Here is a 19,580-nt window from a genome sequence, read left to right on the forward strand (position 1 = left end):
CGTCTCACACGGCTACAGACACCTGCAAACACTCGCACACAGCAGGCGGCCACAGAGACAAAAGGCACACCTGCAGAGCACACCGCACCTCCAACGGAACCCTTCGCGCTGTGAACACAACGGTGTGTGTGTGTGTGTCCGTGCGTCTGTGTGTGTGTGTCTGTGCGTCTGTGTGTGTGTGTGTGTCTGTGCGTCTGTGTGTGTGTGTGTCCGTGCGTCTGTGTGTGTGCGTGTCTGTGTGTGTGTGTGTCTGTGCGTCTGTGCTCGTGCCTGCGCGGTATGTGATCTCCTCCCGCCACAGCCCATTACGAGGCTTAGGAAAACAGAGTATCATTAAGACGCCGATCATATTAGTGGAATAGTACATTAACCAACTGCATAACCATATTACCTTTTAACTAGCGGCGCAATAAAACCATAAGTCTATGTTAATAACAATTACAATAAAACATGAACTAACTGTCTAACTGTCCGTCCCACGGTGATGAGGTCATGAATAACACATGAACTTATTGCACGTCGGGCCAATAATGAGATCATCATAGGGATTCATTACCTCTCCCTCCGTCCCCCAGTTATGACCTCATAACCACTTCGTACCTTCTCCCCATCTCATTTGTATCGGTTACTTTCTAGAATCTCTGTTTTAGCATCTTTCTCATGTCCAGGGAGGACAGGATGGATAGATTGGATGTGAGGATGAGCGCGGTAAAGACACGAGGATAAAGAGCGAGGGGTTAAGTTGGAGCCCTGTAAGTCACATGTTCATTGAGTGCTTATTAAGTAAATGCGTTTAGCTTCATTTCAGTGAAATTAATTTCATTCTCAAAATGAAAGGCAGAAAGAGAGCAATATAAAGACAGAGAGGAAAAGAGAGCCCCCTCCCCACTGAGGCTTGTTCTCTGAGATGTAAGAGGTGTAAACTGGCGTTCCCCTTCAGGGAGAAGAGCCCCAGAGCCCCCTCCCTTCTGAGATGGCTTGTTCTCTTGTTCTCTGAGATGTAAGAAACTCAGAGTGTAAACTCAGAGCGTACAGAGCCCCCTCCCAGATGGCTTGTTCTCTGAGATGGAAACTCAGAGCGTGAGCCCCCTCCCCACTGATGGCTTGTTCTCTGAGATGTAAGAGGTGTAAACTCAGAGCGTACGAGCCCCCCCTTCAGATGGCTTGTTCTCTGAGATGTAAGAGGTGTAAACCCGTACCCCCCTTCCTTGTTCTCTGAGATGTAAGAGGTGTAAACTGAGCGTACAGAGCCCCCTCCCTTCTGGCTTGTTCTCTGAGATGTAAGAGGTGTAAACTCAGAGCGTACAGGCCCCCTCCCTTCAGATGGCTTGTTCTCTGAGATGTAAGAGGTGTAAACTCAGAGCGTACAGAGCCCCCACCCTTCTGATGGCTTGTTCTCTGAGATGTAAGAGGTGTAAACGGCGTACCCTTCCTTCAGACACCTGTCTGCTACTTTAAAGACAGGCCCCCCTCCTTCCTGGGTCATGGTGCTGTTCTCTGAGATGATAAACTGAAGAAGATGGCTTGTTCTCTGAGATGTAGAGAGGTGTAAACACGCTAAACATAAGAACCATAGTGTGGCTTGTTCTCTGAGATGGGCCTGTGATGGCTTGTTCTCTGAGATGTAAGAGTGTAAACTCCAGTACCATGGCTTGTTCTCTGAGATGTAAGAGGTGTAAACAGAGTGCAGCCTATGTATAAACTCAGAGCGTCTTTCAAATGCAGTATGTGTCATGGTGTGTGTGTGTGAACCATAGTGTGTGTGGGCCTGTGTGTGTGTGTTACAGTGTGTATAAACTGTGCAGTATGTGTGTGTGTGTGTGTGTGTGTGTGTGTGTGTGTGTGTGTGTGTGTGTGTGTGTGTGTGTGTGTGTGTGTGTGTGTGTGTGTGTGTGTGTGTGTGTGTGTGTGTGTGTGTGTGTGTGTGTGTGTGTGTGTGTGTGTGTGTGTGCGTGCGTGCGTGCGTGCGTGCGTGCGTGCGTGCGCGTGCGTGCGTGCGTGCGTGCGTGCGTGCGTGCGTGCGTGCGTGCGTGCGTGCGTGCGTGCGTGCGTGCGTGCGTGCGTGCGTGCGTGCGTGTGTGTGTACACATTACCTGGCTGTATGGATCCTCTTGGCTCTCCAGGAGAGGGCGTGGCTATAGTGGGGTGTGTGCGAGGTGGCTCCGCCCAGGCGCGTCACTATCTTATAGCGCGTCCTGAAAACCCGCTGAGACAATTGGCTATGCATCGACAGAGAGGCGGGACCTGGGGAAGACAGAGGAAGTGATTGACATCAGATTGACAGGTCAAGAAACCAACACAGGGCGTTTGTGCCCATGCTAACTCATAGGTACAAACTACAATGTGTCAATGCACCTCTGGGGGATTGGCTGTCAAGCCTGGGTTCAGGGTCATGCCTGGGTTCAGGGTCAAGCCTGGGTTCAGGGTCAAGCCTGGGTTCAGGGTCAAGCCTGGGGTCAAGCCTGGGTTCAGGGTCAAGCCTGGGTTCAGGGTCAAGCCTGGGTTCAGGGTCAAGCCTGGGTTCAGGGTTAAGCCTGGGTTCAGGGTCAAGCCTGGGTTCAGGGTCAAGCCTGGGTTCAGGGTTAAGCCTGGGTTCAGGGTCAAGCCTGGGTTTAGGGTCAAGCCTGGGTTCAGGGTCAAGCCTGGGTTCAGGGTCAAGCCTGGGGTCAAGCCTGGATTTAGGGTCAAGCCTGGGTTCAGGGTCAAGCCTGGGGTCAAGCCTGGGTTTAGGGTCAAGCCTGGGGTCAAGCCTGGATTTAGGGTCAAGCCTGGGTTCAGGGTCAAGCCTGGGTTCAGGGTCAAGCCTGGGGTCAAGCCTGGGTTTAGGGTCAAGCCTGGGGTCAAGAGTGGGGTCAAGCCTGGATTTAGGCCACACGCACCTAGAACTCTGTGGCAGGCAGGGCGCCCACACGCACCTAGAACTCTGTGGCAGGCAGGGCGCCCACACATGCACCTAGAACTCTGTGGCAGGCAGGGCGCCCACACGAACCTAGAACTCTGTGGCAGGCAGGGCGCCCACACGCACCTAGAACTCTGTGGCAGGCAGGGCGCCCACACGCACCTAGAACTCTGTGGCAGGCAGGGCGCCCACACGCACCTAGAACTCTGTGGCAGGCAGGGTGTGCTCTCTTAACAAGCTTCACATGTAAAGATGAGAGAATAACAAAGGAAATATCTATAAATATATATGAGCCTAATAATTCCTGTCCTCTGTCTCTTTCCCTCCCTCCTTGATTTCTCTCTTTAAGTCTCATTCGTTATATCATTTTGCAGATCCATAAAAGAGGGGAGGAGAAAAAAAAAAAAGCCATTTAGCAGACGCTTTTATCCAAAGCGACTTACAGTCATTTGTGCATACATTCTACGTATGGGTGGTCCCGGGAATCGAACCCACTACCCTGGCGTTACAAGCGCCATGCTCTACCAACTGAGCTACAGAAGGACCATAGAGAAAAAAAATAATAGGCGTCTTTGTTATTTATTTGGGTGTGTATCCATCATATGGCTTTATGATGGCTGTGATTGGCTGACATTACACGCTGTGCCGGGTAACGAATGGCATTTGCATCCGCTAGGATCTGAAACTGCTGCTCTACACCAATTTAACAAACCCGATGATTTATCAAAGCCCGGAGTTATGATTTAGCTTTCCGGGATCGGGCAGTGTACTGTGACGGTTCAGGTTGTGTCTGATGACTGTGGAAGAATGAATAAGACTGATGATTCTGAAGATCGGAGAGGACTGGGGATGAATACAATGAGTTCTAATTTAAATAAAAACTCGGGGTCAATTCTAGAGTTGAAATATACAAGTGAATCTCCGACTGAACCAGAGCTGTGTTGTGGAAGGTCTAAAACAGAAGTCTCCCAGCTCAAATCTCACATAAATCATCTTTTGTTCATTCAGACAAACGCTGAGACCCAGCAGGAGAAAATGAGAGATGTCAGTGACAAAGAAAATCTCTCTCTTTCTTACTCCCTGCCCCCCCTCCCCTCCCTCTCTCTCTCTCTCCTGTACCACCCATCTCTCACGGTGACAACACTTTGTCTTCTTAATGAGTGAGGAAGGAAATTGAGAGCGAGAGAGAGAGTGCAAAGGTGAGAGAGAGAGAGAGAGAGAGAGAGAGAGAGAGAGAGAGAGAGAGAGAGAGACCCAACAATGTGCCCTTTCTACTTAATTTCTATTATTTGTATTGGGTATCTTTAAGTGCTTGCTGTCATGTTAATAAGCATTTAATAACAAAGCATGACCAAGAAGCAAATAGCAGTGACACATCACAATTATTTATCTTCCTCCACCCTCTCTCTCTCTCTCTCTCTTATCTTACATTCTGGGGACGGGGAGTGTGTTTCACTTGTCAGGCAGCGTACACACAGCTCTGGATCAGCTGGATCATTCATTTCAGACAAACATTTACCCATGAATCACCACACATCATGCTGGAACCTACCCAAAACACACACACACACACACACACACACGCTCGCACGGGACCTGCCCCTCTGTATGAATGAGGTAAGGCTGGATATGTATAGGTGTGTGTGTGTGTGTGTGTGTGTGTGTGTGTGTGTGTGTGTGTGTGTGTGTGTGTGTGTGTGTGTGTGTGTGTGTGTGTGTGTGTGTGTGTGTGTGTGTGTGTGTGTGTGTGCATATGCGAGTGTGTATGTGTGAGGCAAGGTTATGATATTTTTGTGATTTTCTATTTTTAGTCTATTAGTCTTTTGATAATTATTTAGTTTGAGTTTTATAAACCCATTTTTATTTAGTTTATATAAGTTTCAGCTTGACCTTTTGTTGCCGCTATTGTTCACACCTATGGTTCACGCTACCACTAGCTAGTGATAGCGTAAAAGCTATTGTTCACACCTATGGTTCACGCTACCACTAGCTAGTGATAGCGTAAAAGCTATTGTTCACACCTATGGTTCACGCTACCACTAGCTAGTGATAGCGTAAAAGCTATTGTTCACACCTATGTTTCACGCTACCACTAGCTAGTGATAGCGTAAAAGCTATTGTTCACACCTATGGTTCACGCTACCACTAGCTAGTGATAGCGTAAAAGCTATTGTTCACACCTATGGTTCACGCTACCACTAGCTAAAAGCTATTGTTCACACCTATGTGATAGCGTAAAAGCTATTGTTCACACCTATGGTTCACGCTACCACTAGCTAGTGATAGCGTAAAAGCTATTGTTCACACCTATGTTTCACGCTACCACTAGCTAGTGATAGCGTAAAAGCTATTGTTCACACCTATGGTTCACGCTACCACTCGCTAGTGATAGCGTAAAAGCTATTGTTCACACCTATGGTTCACGCTACCACTAGCTAGTGATAGCGTAAAAGCTATTGTTCACGCTACCACTAGCTAGTGATAGCGTAAAAGCTATTTGAAACGTTGCCATCAACTCGCAGCATTTACCTGCCAGATTCAGAAGCTTGTAAACCCCATTCGGGAAAAAAAAGCTTGAAAACCTCATTAGAAGGAAAATAACAAAAAAACGAACACTTATGATGGTTTTTATTTTATTTCATTTGGCTGCAAAATGACGGTTTCAGTATAGTTTTTCAAATGTTTTTCTTAATTGTTTTACTTCAGTTGACTAAATTGTTTTTCCAATTTTTGTTTTTGTTTCAGTTTTCATTTACTATAATAACCATGGTGTGAGGTGGGGGTGGGGGGGGGGGGGCATGGTTGTGCAGGATTAGTTGCCTGGACTGTAGTCCCTTCTCTTCCCAGCAGTCATCTGTATTGCATTCAGAGCTATTCGGGCCTCCTGGCAGATGACAAATAGGGCTTGTCAAAGTCCGCTGCCGTGCCCCGCACCCCGCACCTCTTACCGCCTCCCCGTCAACACCCAACCCCTCCCTCAGTCCTATTCCAAACACCCCTCGCACAGTTCACCTAGTCCCAACAACGACTCACAATGATGTTCCACTTTAGCTGTTGTTTAATGACAGCCCCAGTTTGTAGTGTAGCTACACACTTGAGAGTCTGTGTGCGTGTATGGCAGAAGGGTAGTACTCTCTCTCGCTCCCCCATCTTGCTGTCAAAGGCCTATTAGAGGAAGATTAAGACCCCCGTTTGTGTGTGTGTGTGTGTGTGTGTGTGTGTGTGTGTGTGTGTGTGTGTGTGTGTGTGTGTGTGTGTGTGTGTGTGTGTGTGTGTGTGTGTGTGTGTGTGTGTGTGTGTGTGTGTGTGTGTGTGTGTGTGTGTGTGTGTGTGTGTGTGTGTGTGTGTGTGTGTGTGTGTGTGTGTGTGTGTGTTCGGGTGGTCTAGTAGAAGAAGATGGGAGTCCCTATTGCTTCCAGACCCACTCAACCAACACAACCTGCTGGGGTTTACAATCAGAGCACACCCTCCATTCATCACCCACGCTGACACACACACGCACACACACAGATCAAACCCATCCATCCCAAGATGACACACAACTACATGCTGTGAAACCACAGATGATCTAGTCTATACACTCTGCACTGCACCTTTCCCAGCAAGACCACCTCACACCTTCTGCTCTGGGCTACTGCTACTGAACTTACACACGAAACCCTCCTCCTCTAAACACCGAATAACTACAGAGTTCTACATGGATTGGATCTCGATCCCTTTGGCTGCGTTCCTAACGTAGCTGCTCCATCTGATCGACCGGGACTGGGATGTGAAGACTGCTACATCTTCTATGAGACGGACGGGTAGAGTAGATCTTAGTGTGCCTGCCACTCCGGACCTCCTGCTCTCTTCACCCAGTCTCACGCTCTAGTCTGCAGAGTGACAGAGCTGCATGACGCATGACGCTCACCACAGCACCACTCCACCCCATCCTCTTAGGGGTGATCAAATAATGCCATCATAACACCGCACCACACCGTGGCGTCTCTAGAGACAGGCTGCTATCTATCCCTCTCCTCACCCTACCTGCTCTGTGATCCCCTGCCTCTCCCTATCGAGTCCCTTCCCACAGCCGCTGTGACTCTGGCAAGGGGCACTTCTCCTTACCTGACGGCTAATCCCCCCCCCCACCACCACCGACACCGCCTCCGGAGACTCGGTAGACCATTAATCTTGTTATTGACAGTCAGTCTGATACTGGGGCTTCTATACCCCCCTTCTGCTGTACAACACCCCCCCCCATTCAAATCTCCCGGGGATCATCCTCTGCATCCTTAGTGGGAATCTGATAGACATGCTCAACGATAGGCTAACTTATCAGATTGAAATGCATTCCAAATGTCATGCGGTTATCCACCAACTTGGTGCTCAAGTTACCGGCATATAGTTTAACACCCAATGCTGAGCTCAGGCAGGCAGATTCACTTATAGATACATATGTATAGTACGTTAGAGGGAGATCAGATTCTGGCACGGACTATCAGTTAGCAATATTAGTACCACTCCACTGCCCCACCCAGCAAAAATATGGCCTGTTCTGTGCAATATCTCACACTGACTGGCATGTCTGTGTGCTCATGGGTGTGTGCACGTGTGTGTATGAGAGAGAGCTTAGTGGTGTCGTGTGTGTCTGCGTGTGAGATAGTGTTGGTGTCGTATGATCACAAATACTCGTGCGTATAACGTGTGCGTATGTTTCGGGGAAGTGTGAGTACATACTAGTGTCTCAGATTAAGTGGGGGGAGAGAGAAGGGTGGTGTGAGAGAGAGAGAGACAGAGAGAGAGAGAGAGAGAGAGAGAGAGAGAGAGAGAGAGAGAGAGAGAGAGAGAGAGAGAGAGAGAAAGGACAGAAAGAAAGAAAGAAAGAAAGGACAGAAAGAAAGGACAGAAAGAAAGAAAGGACAGAAAGAAAGGACAGAAAGAAAGAAAGGACAGAAAGTAAGAAAGAAAGTAAGAAAGAAAGGACAGAAAGAAAGAAAGAAAGAAAGAAAGAAAGAAAGAAAGAAAGGACAGAAAGAAAGAAAGAAAGAAAGAAAGAAAGAAAGAAAGAAAGAAAGGACAGAAAGAAAGAAAGAAAGAAAGAAAGAAAGAAAGAAAGAAAGAAAGAAAGAAAGAAAGAAAGAAAGGACAGAAAGAAAGAAAGAAAGAAAGAAAGAAAGGACAGAAAGAAAGAAAGAAAGAAAGGACAGAAAGAAAGGAAAGAAAGAAAGAAAGGACAGAAAGAAAGAAAGAAAGAAAGAAAGAAAGAAAGAAAGAAAGAAAGAAAGAAAGAAAGAAAGAAAGAAAGAAAGGACAGAAAGAAAGAAAGGACAGAAAGAAAGAACAGAAAGAAAGAAAGAAAGAAAGAAAGGACAGAAAGAAAGAAAGAAAGAAAGAAAGAAAGAAAGAAAGAAAGAAAGAAAGAAAGAAAGAAAGAAAGGACAGAAAGGACAGAAAGAAAGAAAAGAAAGAAAGAACAGAAATAAAGAAAGAAAGAAAGAAAGGACAGAAAGAAAGAAAGAAAGAAAGGACAGAAAGAAAGGACAGAAAGAAAGAAAGAAAGAAAGAAAGAAAGAAAGAAAGAAAAGAGGGGAGAGAAATTAGCTCTGCCCTCTGTGTTGACTGACTGGTCCAGCGGACAAATGCTACAGGAAGGAGACCCAGCCTCTGGTCCCAGACCTGCTGTCAGGGGTTAGATGGTGTGTGTGTGTGACCTTGAAGCGGTCCTTAGGATAAAAACAGAGCTGCCTTGAGAGCCTGTGGGATTCAGAAGTGATGATGGCCAGAGTATTTCCTACTAAGGGCCTCCTTCCTGTCTAGGCATGCTATTACCTGTGTTTTGCCTTCAGTTCATGAACAAGCACACAATAAAAGTCATGTAAAATGCCAGAAATCTTATGATCTGAATTTGTGCTGTTCCGTTAAGCCAGCTGTGCCATGTTTTCTCATGTTTCCTACATGGAAAGTATTGGTGTGGATCACAATAATGGGATTTAAAGATGTTCACATACGTTTAGAGGGAAAGAAAGTGTTTTTCTCTGTTGTTGAGTTGGGGTGGGGGGGTTAGAATAAGCGGCATAAGAGGGTATATGAGATGGCGGGATGAGAGAGGTGTACTGACAGATTGAAGGAGAGACGGTGCCATGCACACCCTAGGGCCCGATAAGTGATGATGTCACTAGGGCGGAGGGGTCATTGTGGTTGTTGGGTTGGAGTAGGGGGTTTGGGGATTCGGGTGTCGCCCGAGGGGCTACGCTTTGTCTGTCATCGCGGTAAAGCCATCATCTGTGCGTGTGTGTGTGTGTGTGGAGCAATCGTCTGTAAACCACACCCCCTGTCCCCACCACCCCCCAACGCTCGCGGATTCTTCCACTGCCCTCCAAGACGGGTAGTGTAACACCCAGCCCCCTTCAAGTTAGTTAGTGTAATACCCAGCTCCCTTCAAGTTAGTTAGTGTAACACCCAGCCCCCTTCAAGTTAGTTAGTGTAACACCCAGCCCCCTTCAAGTTAGTTAGTGTAACACCCAGCCCCCTTCAAGTTAGTTAGTGTAACACCCAGCCCCCTTCAAGTTAGTTAGTGTAACACCCAGCCCCCTCTGAAGTCTCCTATTTTCCACCTCCACTCACGCTATCTGACCTACCAGGAAAAGTTAAGTCACGGTACTATCTATGACAAAGTAAATACACTCCCCTCCATATTTGGACAGTGAAGCTAACCTTTTAAATTTGTCTCTAAACTCCAGCATTTTGGATTTGAGATCAAATGTCTTATGAGGCGACAGAATAGAGTGTCGGCGTTTATTTGAGGGTATTTTCAGACATCTGTTTTACTGTTAAGACATTAAAGCACATTCAGTTCCTATTGGGCAAAACATAATCCAAAACAACCAAAAGAGTCACAATACTAAACTTTTGACTGCTTTAATAAACTAGAAGTGGATTTGTCCCAATACTTGGGGGGGGAACTAAACAGAGAAAGTGCTTTCATTTCTAAATGGTAAAACAGATATGTATGAAAAAAAACATTAAATAAAATTTGACATTCTGTACTGTCGCCTCATATGAAACATTACCTCTCAAATATGAAATGCTGGAGTATAGCGCCAAACTGTTAGTTTCACTGTGCAAATACATATGGAGGGGAGTGTATATCCGTGGGACAGATCAGAGAAAGGATATGTGTTGGGCGGGACGAGAGCGAGACAGACATGCACCTCTCGGCCCGTCCACAGGGATGGATGTTTACCATGCTTTCAATAAATATCCAGACACACGGGCACATCCCGCACACGAACACCTTCTACACTTCTATACGTAAAAAACATCATACAGATGAGAAACACACCTCCGGAGACCGTAGACTCGACCCCAGTCAGACCCGACCCCAGTCAGACCCGACCCCAGTCAGACTCGACCCCAGTCAGACTCGACCCCAGTCAGACTCGACCCTGAACCAGTCAGACTCGACCCCAGTCAGACTCGACCCCAGTCAGACTCGACCCTGACCCCAGTCAGACCCGACCCTGACCCCAGTCAGACCCGACCCTGACCCCAGTCAGACTCGACCCTGAACCAGTCAGACTCGACCCCAGTCAGACTCGACCCTGACCCCAGTCAGACCCTGACCCCAGTCAGACCCGACCCCAGTCAGACCCGACCCCAGTCAGACCCGACCCTGACCCCAGTCAGACTCGAGCCTGACCCCAGTCATACTCGACCCCAGTCAGACTCGACCCCAGTCAGACTCGACCCCAGTCAGACTCGACCCTGACCCCAGTCAGACTCGACCCTGACCCCAGTCAGACCCTGACCCCAGTCAGACCCGACCCTGACCCCAGTCAGACCCGACCCTGACCCCAGTCAGACTCGACCCTGACCCCAGTCAGACTCGACCCTGACCCCAGTCAGACTCGACCCTGACCCCAGTCAGACTCGACCCAGACCCCAGTCAGACTCGACCCAGACCCCAGTCAGACTCGACCCAGAACCCAGTCAGACTCGACCCAGACCCCAGTCAGACTCGACCCAGACCCCAGTCAGACTCGACCCAGACCCCAGTCAGACTCGACCCAGACCCCAGTCAGACTCGACCCCAGTCAGACTCGACCCCAGTCAGACTCGACCCTGACCCCAGTCAGACCCTGACCCCAGTCAGACCCTGACCCCAGTCAGACTCGACCCTGACCCCAGTCAGACTCGACCCTGACCCCAGTCAGACCCTGACCCCAGTCAGACCCTGACCCCAGTCAGACCCGACCCCAGTCAGACCCGACCCTGACCCCAGTCAGACTCGACCCTGACCCCAGTCAGACTCGACCCTGACCCCAGTCAGACTCGACCCTGACCCCAGTCAGACCCGACCCTGACCCCAGTCAGACCCGACCCTGACCCCAGTCAGACCCGACCCTGACCCCAGTCAGACTCGACCCTGACCCCAGTCAGACCCGACCCTGACCCCAGTCACACCCGACCCTGACCCCAGTCAGACCCGAGCCTGACCCCAGTCAGACCCGACCCTGACCCCAGTCAGATGATTGGAGAAGACAGGGGCTCGCTTTGTGACGAACCACTAGTGACGCTCGAGTGCTTTTTGGTTCCAAGGACCGAATCGTCCGACAAGCTCGGCTCACTCATGTGTCACCCATGTGACGTGTTAACGTGTTGTGGAGTTGAAGGGGAGTGACTGGCTGTCAATCAAATAGACCCCGTCAGGGGGGTTAAGAGGGGCCCGAAAGGGAAGCGCCTCAGGCATTGTCCATTTAAGGATCAGCCATTAGAGTCAGTGGGTCTGTGTGTTTTAGGGCTGTCACCGACTAAAACAAATCTTGGGTCAACCGAGAGTCGTCCTGTTCTTTCAGCCAATCGATTGGTCGAAATGCTTAACCTTATTTTTCCATATATAGACAGACAGTGTGTCAACAACAACATATGCACTGAGCTTGTCTAATGCTTTCAGCACAGTGTTCGGTCAAATAATTAAGACACAAATGACTCAAGAGCCCGATGGTCACGCGGTGTTAAAGAATGACAGCGAGTGCCTGTGTGACTTGCGCACGTTGTCTCGCTTTCTTCCCTACTGCAGTGAAAAGGCACCACACCACAGCACGTGTTTATTGTGCTGTCCGTGCCTAAACTGTAACATAATTTCAGCCATTTATATAAATGCAACATGTAAAGTGTTAGTCCCATGTTTCATGAGCTGAAATAACAGATCCCACTAATGTTCCATATGCACAAAACGCTAATTTCTCTCAAATGTTATGCATGTGTTTATATTCCTGTTATTGAGCATAATCCATCCACCTGACAGGTGTGTCATATCAAGAAGCTGATTAAACAGCATGATCATGACACAGGTGCACCTTGTGCTGGGAACAATAAAAGGACACTCTAAAATGTGCAGTTTTGTCAAACAACACAATGACACAGATGTCTCAAGTTTTGAGGGAGTGTACAATTGGCATACTGACTGCAGGAATGTCCACCAGAGCTGTTGCCAGAAAATGTAATGGGATTTTCTCTACCATAAGCCGACGTATGGTCGTTTTAGAGAATTTGGCAGTACGTCCAACCGGCCTCACGATCACAGACCATGGATAACCACACCAGCCCAGGACCTCCACATCCGGCTTCTTCACCTGCGGGATCATCTGAGACCAGCCACCCGGACAGCTGATTAAACTGTTGAGTATTTCTGTCTGTAATAAAGCCCTCTTGTGGGCGAAATTAATTCTGATTGGCCGGGCCTGGCTCCCAAGTGGGTGGGCCTATGCCCTCTCAGGCCCACCCATGACTGCACACCTGCCCAGTCATGTGAAATCCATAGATTAGGGCCTAATGAATTTATTTAAATTGATTGATTTCCTTATATATGATCTGTAACTCAGTAAAATCGTTGAAATTGTTCAATGTTGCATTTAGAATTTTGTTCAGTAGTTTCTTACGTTTCCTAAAAAATAATCCCTATTCCCTCAACCCTTGCTCTCTTTACGTGAAACAAGCATCGCATGCAACTGACGAATAGGGGCTGACCTATCATAATCACATCAATAAATAAGGTTTTAACAAACTCCAAACACTGTACATCAAAAAGTGACATCAAAATGGATGAGAAGGACGTGAAAAATAAACGGGCAAATGTTTACTGGTTGCTCAGGAGGGAAAGGGGAAGTCAGATCTGTGGAAGACATTTGACTTAGTTGTGAAAACTACTGGAGATCAAGAAAAAGGAGGGTATATGAGCAAGCGTTGCGTGAGTATTGTGTGCCAACAGTTGCCGTTAGATTACAATATTATTACTATTCATGGCTATTTTGGGAACAGTGTAAACACTAAATAAGTGTACCAGAGAGTCTGTTCTAAAAACAACAAAAATATATAAAGTAGTTATTGTTTAGGCTAATTATTCAAAGTTTTATTATTTAATTTGAAAACTAAAATGCTTGATTGCATTTCAAAGCATGAATATCTCTCGTATGTTGTGTGATGGCATGAACTAATTAATGATCGATTGATACAGTAGTATATATATTATTATTATTATTTTTTAATCTTTATTTAACCAGGCAAGTCAGTTAAGAACAAATTATTTTTAACAATGACGGCCTGGGAACAGTGGGTTAACTGCCTTGTTCAGGGGCAGAACGATAGATTTTTACCTTGTCAGCTCGGGGATTCGATCTAGCAAACCTTTGGTTACTGGCCCAACGCTCTAACCACTAGGCTACCTGCCGCCCCAGGTAGAGTAGTGGTTAGAGAAATATAGGCCTGTGTAAGGCCTAAGTAAGTGACGATATTAAGACGCGCTGTTAGGCCTAGAGCTCAATTGTGGTTATACAAGGCTTATATAAAAAGCTACTAATGATAACGACGTTACTAATTATTGCAATGATGAGGATAATAAAAATGACAAAAATAACAATAAGAAGATCAAGAAAAAGTACGGTATAGGAGCGAGAGGTGCATATTATGTTTGACAAACAGGTGCTGTTAACCTACAATATTTTTCTCCCTGTTTGGAAACATGATAAATAAAATAAAATAAATGAAACAGAAAAATTGTAAAGCCTTTATTACAGCATAGAAAAATAGACTTGGTGCTCAGGCTGTTAAACAAACACTCAAACAGGCAACTAACTGAAGCTCCATCTTATTTCTGTAGATATATATGGATCATTTATAAAGCAAGGCCCGTTTAAGTTAGGCTATTGATTACCGACCTAGTTAAGTTGGGGTTTCCTCTCTCCTCACTTTTCTTAGACAATTAGGCTAAAGCAAAGGCTGTTTCCTCATCGCTGCTGCCTGCGCCGCCTTGTTCTCAATCCCAATATGCTGGTTAACTTTGCTATTATGCACATAGCAACATAGCGAAAGGCTGCAATTCTACACCGCACTGAAGATCGTTTCAGAACCACGGACAGCGACCGTATCCAACGTGGGAGAAAGCATATTTGTTATAAAATATTATTCTATTTATTAGTGTTGCACCATTATTTTTACATAATATAACCAGATACAATTTCAGTATCACGTCTCAGAGTGACAGACTGTGCAAGCCCCGTGGCCTCCACAATGGATTAGTCCACTGAGACAGGCGGGAATCAAGCCCCGTGGCCTCCACAATGGATTAGTCCACTGAGACAGGCGGGAATCAAGCCCCGTGGCCTCCACAATGGATTAGTCCACTGAGACAGGCGGGAATCAAGCCCCGTGGCCTCCACAATGGATTAGTCCACTGAGACAGGCGGGAATCAAGCCCCGTGGCCTCCACAATGGATTAGTCCACTGAGACAGGCGGGAATCAAGCCCCGTGGCCTCCACAATGGATTAGTCCACTGAGACAGGTGGGAATCAAGCCCCGTGGCCTCCACAATGGATTAGTCCACTGAGACAGGCGCAAATCAAGCCCTGTGGCCTCCACAATGGATTAGTCTACTGAGACAGGCGGGAATCAAGCCCCGTGGCCTCCACAATGGATTAGTCCACTGAGACAGGTGGGAATCAAGCCCCATGGCCTCCACAATGGATTAGTCCACTGAGACAGGCGGGAATCAAGCCCCGTGGCCTCCACAATGGATTAGTCCACTGAGACAGGCGGGAATCAAGCCCCGTGGCCTCCACAATGGATTAGTCTACTGAGACAGGCGGGAATCAAGCCCCGTGGCCTCCAGAATGGATTAGTCCACTGAGACAGGCGGGAATCAAGCCCCGTGGCCTCCACAATGGATTAGTCCACTGAGACAGGCGGGAATCAAGCCCCGTGGCCTCCACAATGGATTAGTCCATTGAGACAGGTGGGAATCAAGCCCTGTGGCCTCCACAATGGATTAGTCCACTGAGACAGGCGGGAATCAAGCCCCGTGGCCTGCACAATGGATTAGTCCATTGAGACAGGTGGGAATCAAGCCCCGTGGCCTCCACAATGGATTAGTCCACTGAGACAGGCGCAAATCAAGCCCTGTGGCCTCCACAATGGATTAGTCTACTGAGACAGGCGGGAATCAAGCCCCGTGGCCTCCACAATGGATTAGTCCACTGAGACAGGTGGGAATCAAGCCCCATGGCCTCCACAATGGATTAGTCCACTGAGACAGGCGGGAATCAAGCCCCGTGGCCTCCACAATGGATTAGTCCACTGAGACAGGCGGGAATCAAGCCCCGTGGCCTCCACAATGGATTAGTCCACTGAGACAGGCGGGAATCAAGCCCCGTGGCCTCCACAATGGATTAGTCTACTGAGACAGGCGGGAATCAAGCCCCGTGGCCTCCAGAATGGATTAGTCCCTTGAGACAGGCGGGAATCAAGCCCCGTGGCCCCACAATGGATTAGTCCACTGAGACAGGCGGGAATCAAGCCCGTGGCCTCCACAATGGATTAGTCCATTGAGACAGGCGCAAATCAAGCCCTGTGGCCTCCACAATGGATTAGTCTACTGAGACAGGCGGGAATCAAGCCCCGTGGCCTCCACAATGGATTAGTCTACTGAGACAGGCGGGAATCAAGCCCCGTGGCCTCCAGAATGGATTAGTCCACTGAGACAGGCGGGAATCAAGCCCCGTGGCCTCCACAATTGTACCGTGAAACATTATTATTTATTTTTACTGAAACTGCTTGACTAACGAAATCTCGGTTGACCACAGCTTATCGACCAAACAATCAACCAGTCGACTAAACGGGGTCAGCCCTAGTGTTTGCTTGCGTCAGTCTCCACACACGTCAGTTGTAGTAGTTGATGGGATGTGTGTGTGACCCTCCCCTAAGTAAGAGGGCACACCAAGGTTAGGTATCTCTCTCTCTCTCTCCAGAGGACAACAACAGAGTCCACATGGGATATGAACCCCTGCCTGACTCTCATGATACATGTCAAGAGCTCTGAACTACTTACTAAGCAGTCCCATGGGGACATGGCAAAGGAAAGCATGTCTGTGTGTGTGAGAGAGGGGGGAGGAGCAGGTGTACATGTGTTTTTGTTGAGCGTAACAGACCTGAGAAGAATGAGAGATAGTACACTCGTATGCACAAACCTACACAACCACCCCTAGCTCACCCCCACACACACTAATCTGGGGCTCTCTGGTATGAGTATTTAAACCCAGGGTAAGGTTCTGATTGCACCACATGCCTGTCTGGCCAACATCCATCATTTGGGCAATGCCGCGGGGCCAGTGAGTGAGTGATGGGGGACGGCTGGTCAAACACTAACCCTGGTGTTAGTTCGTCTTCCTTTCAGACACCCCCGAAGAGAGACACGCAGAGAGACTTTCAACCGCCATTCAGTGTCAAAGTGATAACAGAAAGGGGGTTTAAGGGGGAGGAGGGGTGAAAGAGGGAGGCGAGAGGGTTATAAAGATGGCTGGGGGGAGAGAGAAAGGGCCAGGGACGAAGAGGTTTGAGAGGGCAGAGGGAGGTTAGAGAGGGGGTCAAGGGATAAGTAAAGCGAAAGAGAAGGATGGGGGTTAGAGAGAGAAGGATGGGGGTAAGAGAGAGAGAAGGATGGGGGTTGGAGAGAGAGAAGGATGGGGGTTAGAGAGAGAGAAGGATGGGGGTTAGAGAGAGAGAAGGATGGGGGTTAGAGAGAGAGAAGGATGGGGTTTCGAGAGAGAGAAGGATGGGGGTTAGAGAGAGAGAAGGATGGGGGTAAGAGAGAGAGAGGGATGGGGTAAGAGAGAGAGAAGGATGGGGGTTAGAGAGAGAGAAGGATGGGGGTTAGAGAAAGAAGGATGGGGGTTAGAGAGAGAGGGGGTTAGAGAGAGAGAAGGATGGGGGTTAGAGAGAGAGAAGGATGGGGGTTAGAGAGAGAGAAGGATGGGGGTTGGAGAGAGAGAAGGATGGGGGTTAGAGAGAGAGAAGGATGGGGGTTAGAGAGAGAGAAGGATGGGGGTTAGAGAGAGAGAAGGATGGGGGTTAGAGAGAGAAGGGGTTAGAAAGACGGCTTCTGTGTAAAAGAGAGAGAGGGAGAACGGGGAACAGAAAAGAGTCAGAGGACTGGAGGTTGTTCTTAGGGTGTATTTAGTCCTTCTTTACACCCTCTTTATAAAAAGGGATCCACCTTTCATGGGGTCTCCATTACACAGTAACACACTGGCAAGGTCGAGACACAACAACACAGCCCATGTGCGTCACACACTGAGCTACCAGGTGTTGAACTTTTAAGTTTGACACCTGGTAGTTGAGGTTTGTGTGTGTGTGTGTGTGTGTGTGTGTGTGTGTGTGTGTGTGTGTGTGTGTGTGTGTGTGTGTGTGTGTGTGTGTGTGTGTGTGTGTGTGTGTGTGTGTGTGTGTGTGTGTGTGTGTGTGTGTGTTCTCTTATTAGGATATCTATAATATAGCCTCATGCTGTTACAACAAGGTCAGTATGATGAAATGACTCATTCATTGAGACAGATTCTTTCCCATTACCTCATCAGACAATTGCTTATGAAAGAGTAGGAGATGAGGAAAGAGAGCTGTCCAACATGACTGGCTCCTAGGCTCTGACTTAGAATAAGTGGACACCTACAAATACCTAGGTGTCTGGTTAGACCGTAAACTCTCCTTCCAGACTCACATTAAGCATCTCCAATCCAAAATTAAAATCTAGAATTGGCGTCCTATTTCGCAAACAAAGCATCCTTCACTCATGCTGCCAAACATACCCTTGTAAAACTGACCATCCTACCAATCCTCGGCTTCGGTGACGTCATCTATAAAATAGCCTCCAACACTCTACTCAACAAACTGGATGCAGTCTATCACAGTGCCATCCGTTTTGTCACCAAAGCCCCATACACTACCCACTACTGCGACCTGTACGCTCTCGTTGGTTGGCCCTCGCTTCATACTCGTCGCCAAACAACTGGCTACAGATCATCTACAAGTCTCTGCTAGGTAAAGCCCCGCCTTATCTTAGCTCACTGGTCACCATAGCAGCACCCACTCGTAGCACGCGCTCCAGCAGGTATATTTCACTGGTCACCCCCAAAGCCAATTCCTCCTTTGGTCGTCTTTCCTTCCAGTTCTCTGCTGCCAATGACTGGAATGAACTGCAAAAATCTCTGAAGCTGGAGACTCACATCTCCCTCACTAGCTTTAAGCACCAGCTGTCAGAGCAGCTCACAGATCACTGCACCTGTAGATAGCCCATCTGTATACAGCCCATCTATCTACCTCATCCCCATACTGTATTTATTTATTCATCCTGCTGCTTTGCACCCCAGTATCTCTACTTGCACATTCATCTTCTGCCGATCTACCATTCCAGTGTTTAATTGCTATATTGTAATTACTTCACCACCATGGCCTATTGATTGCCTTAACTCCCTTATCTTACCTCATTGGCACTCACTGTATATAGACTTTTTGTTTTCTTTTGTTCTACTGTATTACTGACTGTATGATTTGTTTATTCCATGTGTTACTCTGTGTTGTTGTATGTGTCAAATTGCTACGCTTTATCTTGTTCTCAACTTGTTCTCAACTAGCCTACCTGGTTAAATAAAGGTGTTCTCAACTAGCCTACCCGGTTAAATAAAGGTGTTCTCAACTAGCCTACCTGGTTAAATAAAGGTGTTCTCAACTAGCCTACCTGGTTAAATAAAGGTGAAATAAACACACAGAAAACACACCGTAGCCTATGAGGCTATGAGTTATGAACAAAACCCTCAGCACTTCTCAAAAACTGTGGTCTTATTTACGTTACTGGAAACCCTTGGCTCTCGGAGAATGATCACCGGCGCTGGCCTTGACCCTGACCTTTGACCTTATTATTCATGTCTAATGCTGAGCTAACGCGCTACTGTCTGGCCACCCACTGTAGCTGTTAGCGTAAAGGTTAGCGGCATGGCCCACAGCCACAGTGAGGGCTACATTTACAGTGGTCAGGGGTGAGGGGTCAGGTGGTTTATGAAGGGGATAGGGGGATGGTGAGGCCTCTCTAACCCAGTCAGCTTCCGCTCCCTCCTATCCAGCCCTTTTGAAGTCAAGCAGGTGCTCCGAAGACACAAACCTCCAAATAAACACTCACCCCCCCCCTTCGCTCTTTCCCTACGCCTCCTTTCCACCTTTCTCATCTCCAGCTTTCAAGTCATTCATCTCTTTCTTCACTCCCTCCATCCAACATAGTCTCTTCGTCCGATCATCCCACCCGCCTCCTCTATTTCGAACACTCCCTCTCTCTCTTCTCACTCTGCCAGATGTGTATCTCTCTCTCTTCTTACTCTGCCA

General features: G+C 47.9%; 1 protein-coding gene across 16 annotated transcripts in view; it reads right to left on the reverse strand.

Moving 5' to 3' along the window:
• The window catches only part of zc3h3 (zinc finger CCCH-type containing 3), a 120,811-nt gene that overhangs the window by 69,756 nt on the left and 31,475 nt on the right, over positions 1-19,580 (reverse strand). For all 16 annotated transcript variants that reach the window (XM_052480049.1, XM_052480048.1, XM_052480047.1 and 13 more), the window contains exon 4: positions 2,094-2,244. In XM_052480049.1, the coding sequence (XP_052336009.1) occupies positions 2,094-2,244 (151 nt within the window). The remainder of the gene's footprint in view (positions 1-2,093; positions 2,245-19,580) is intronic.

The sequence above is a fragment of the Oncorhynchus keta genome, chromosome 26, assembly GCF_023373465.1.
Source record: "Oncorhynchus keta strain PuntledgeMale-10-30-2019 chromosome 26, Oket_V2, whole genome shotgun sequence".
Taxonomy (NCBI): Eukaryota; Metazoa; Chordata; class Actinopteri; order Salmoniformes; family Salmonidae; genus Oncorhynchus; species Oncorhynchus keta.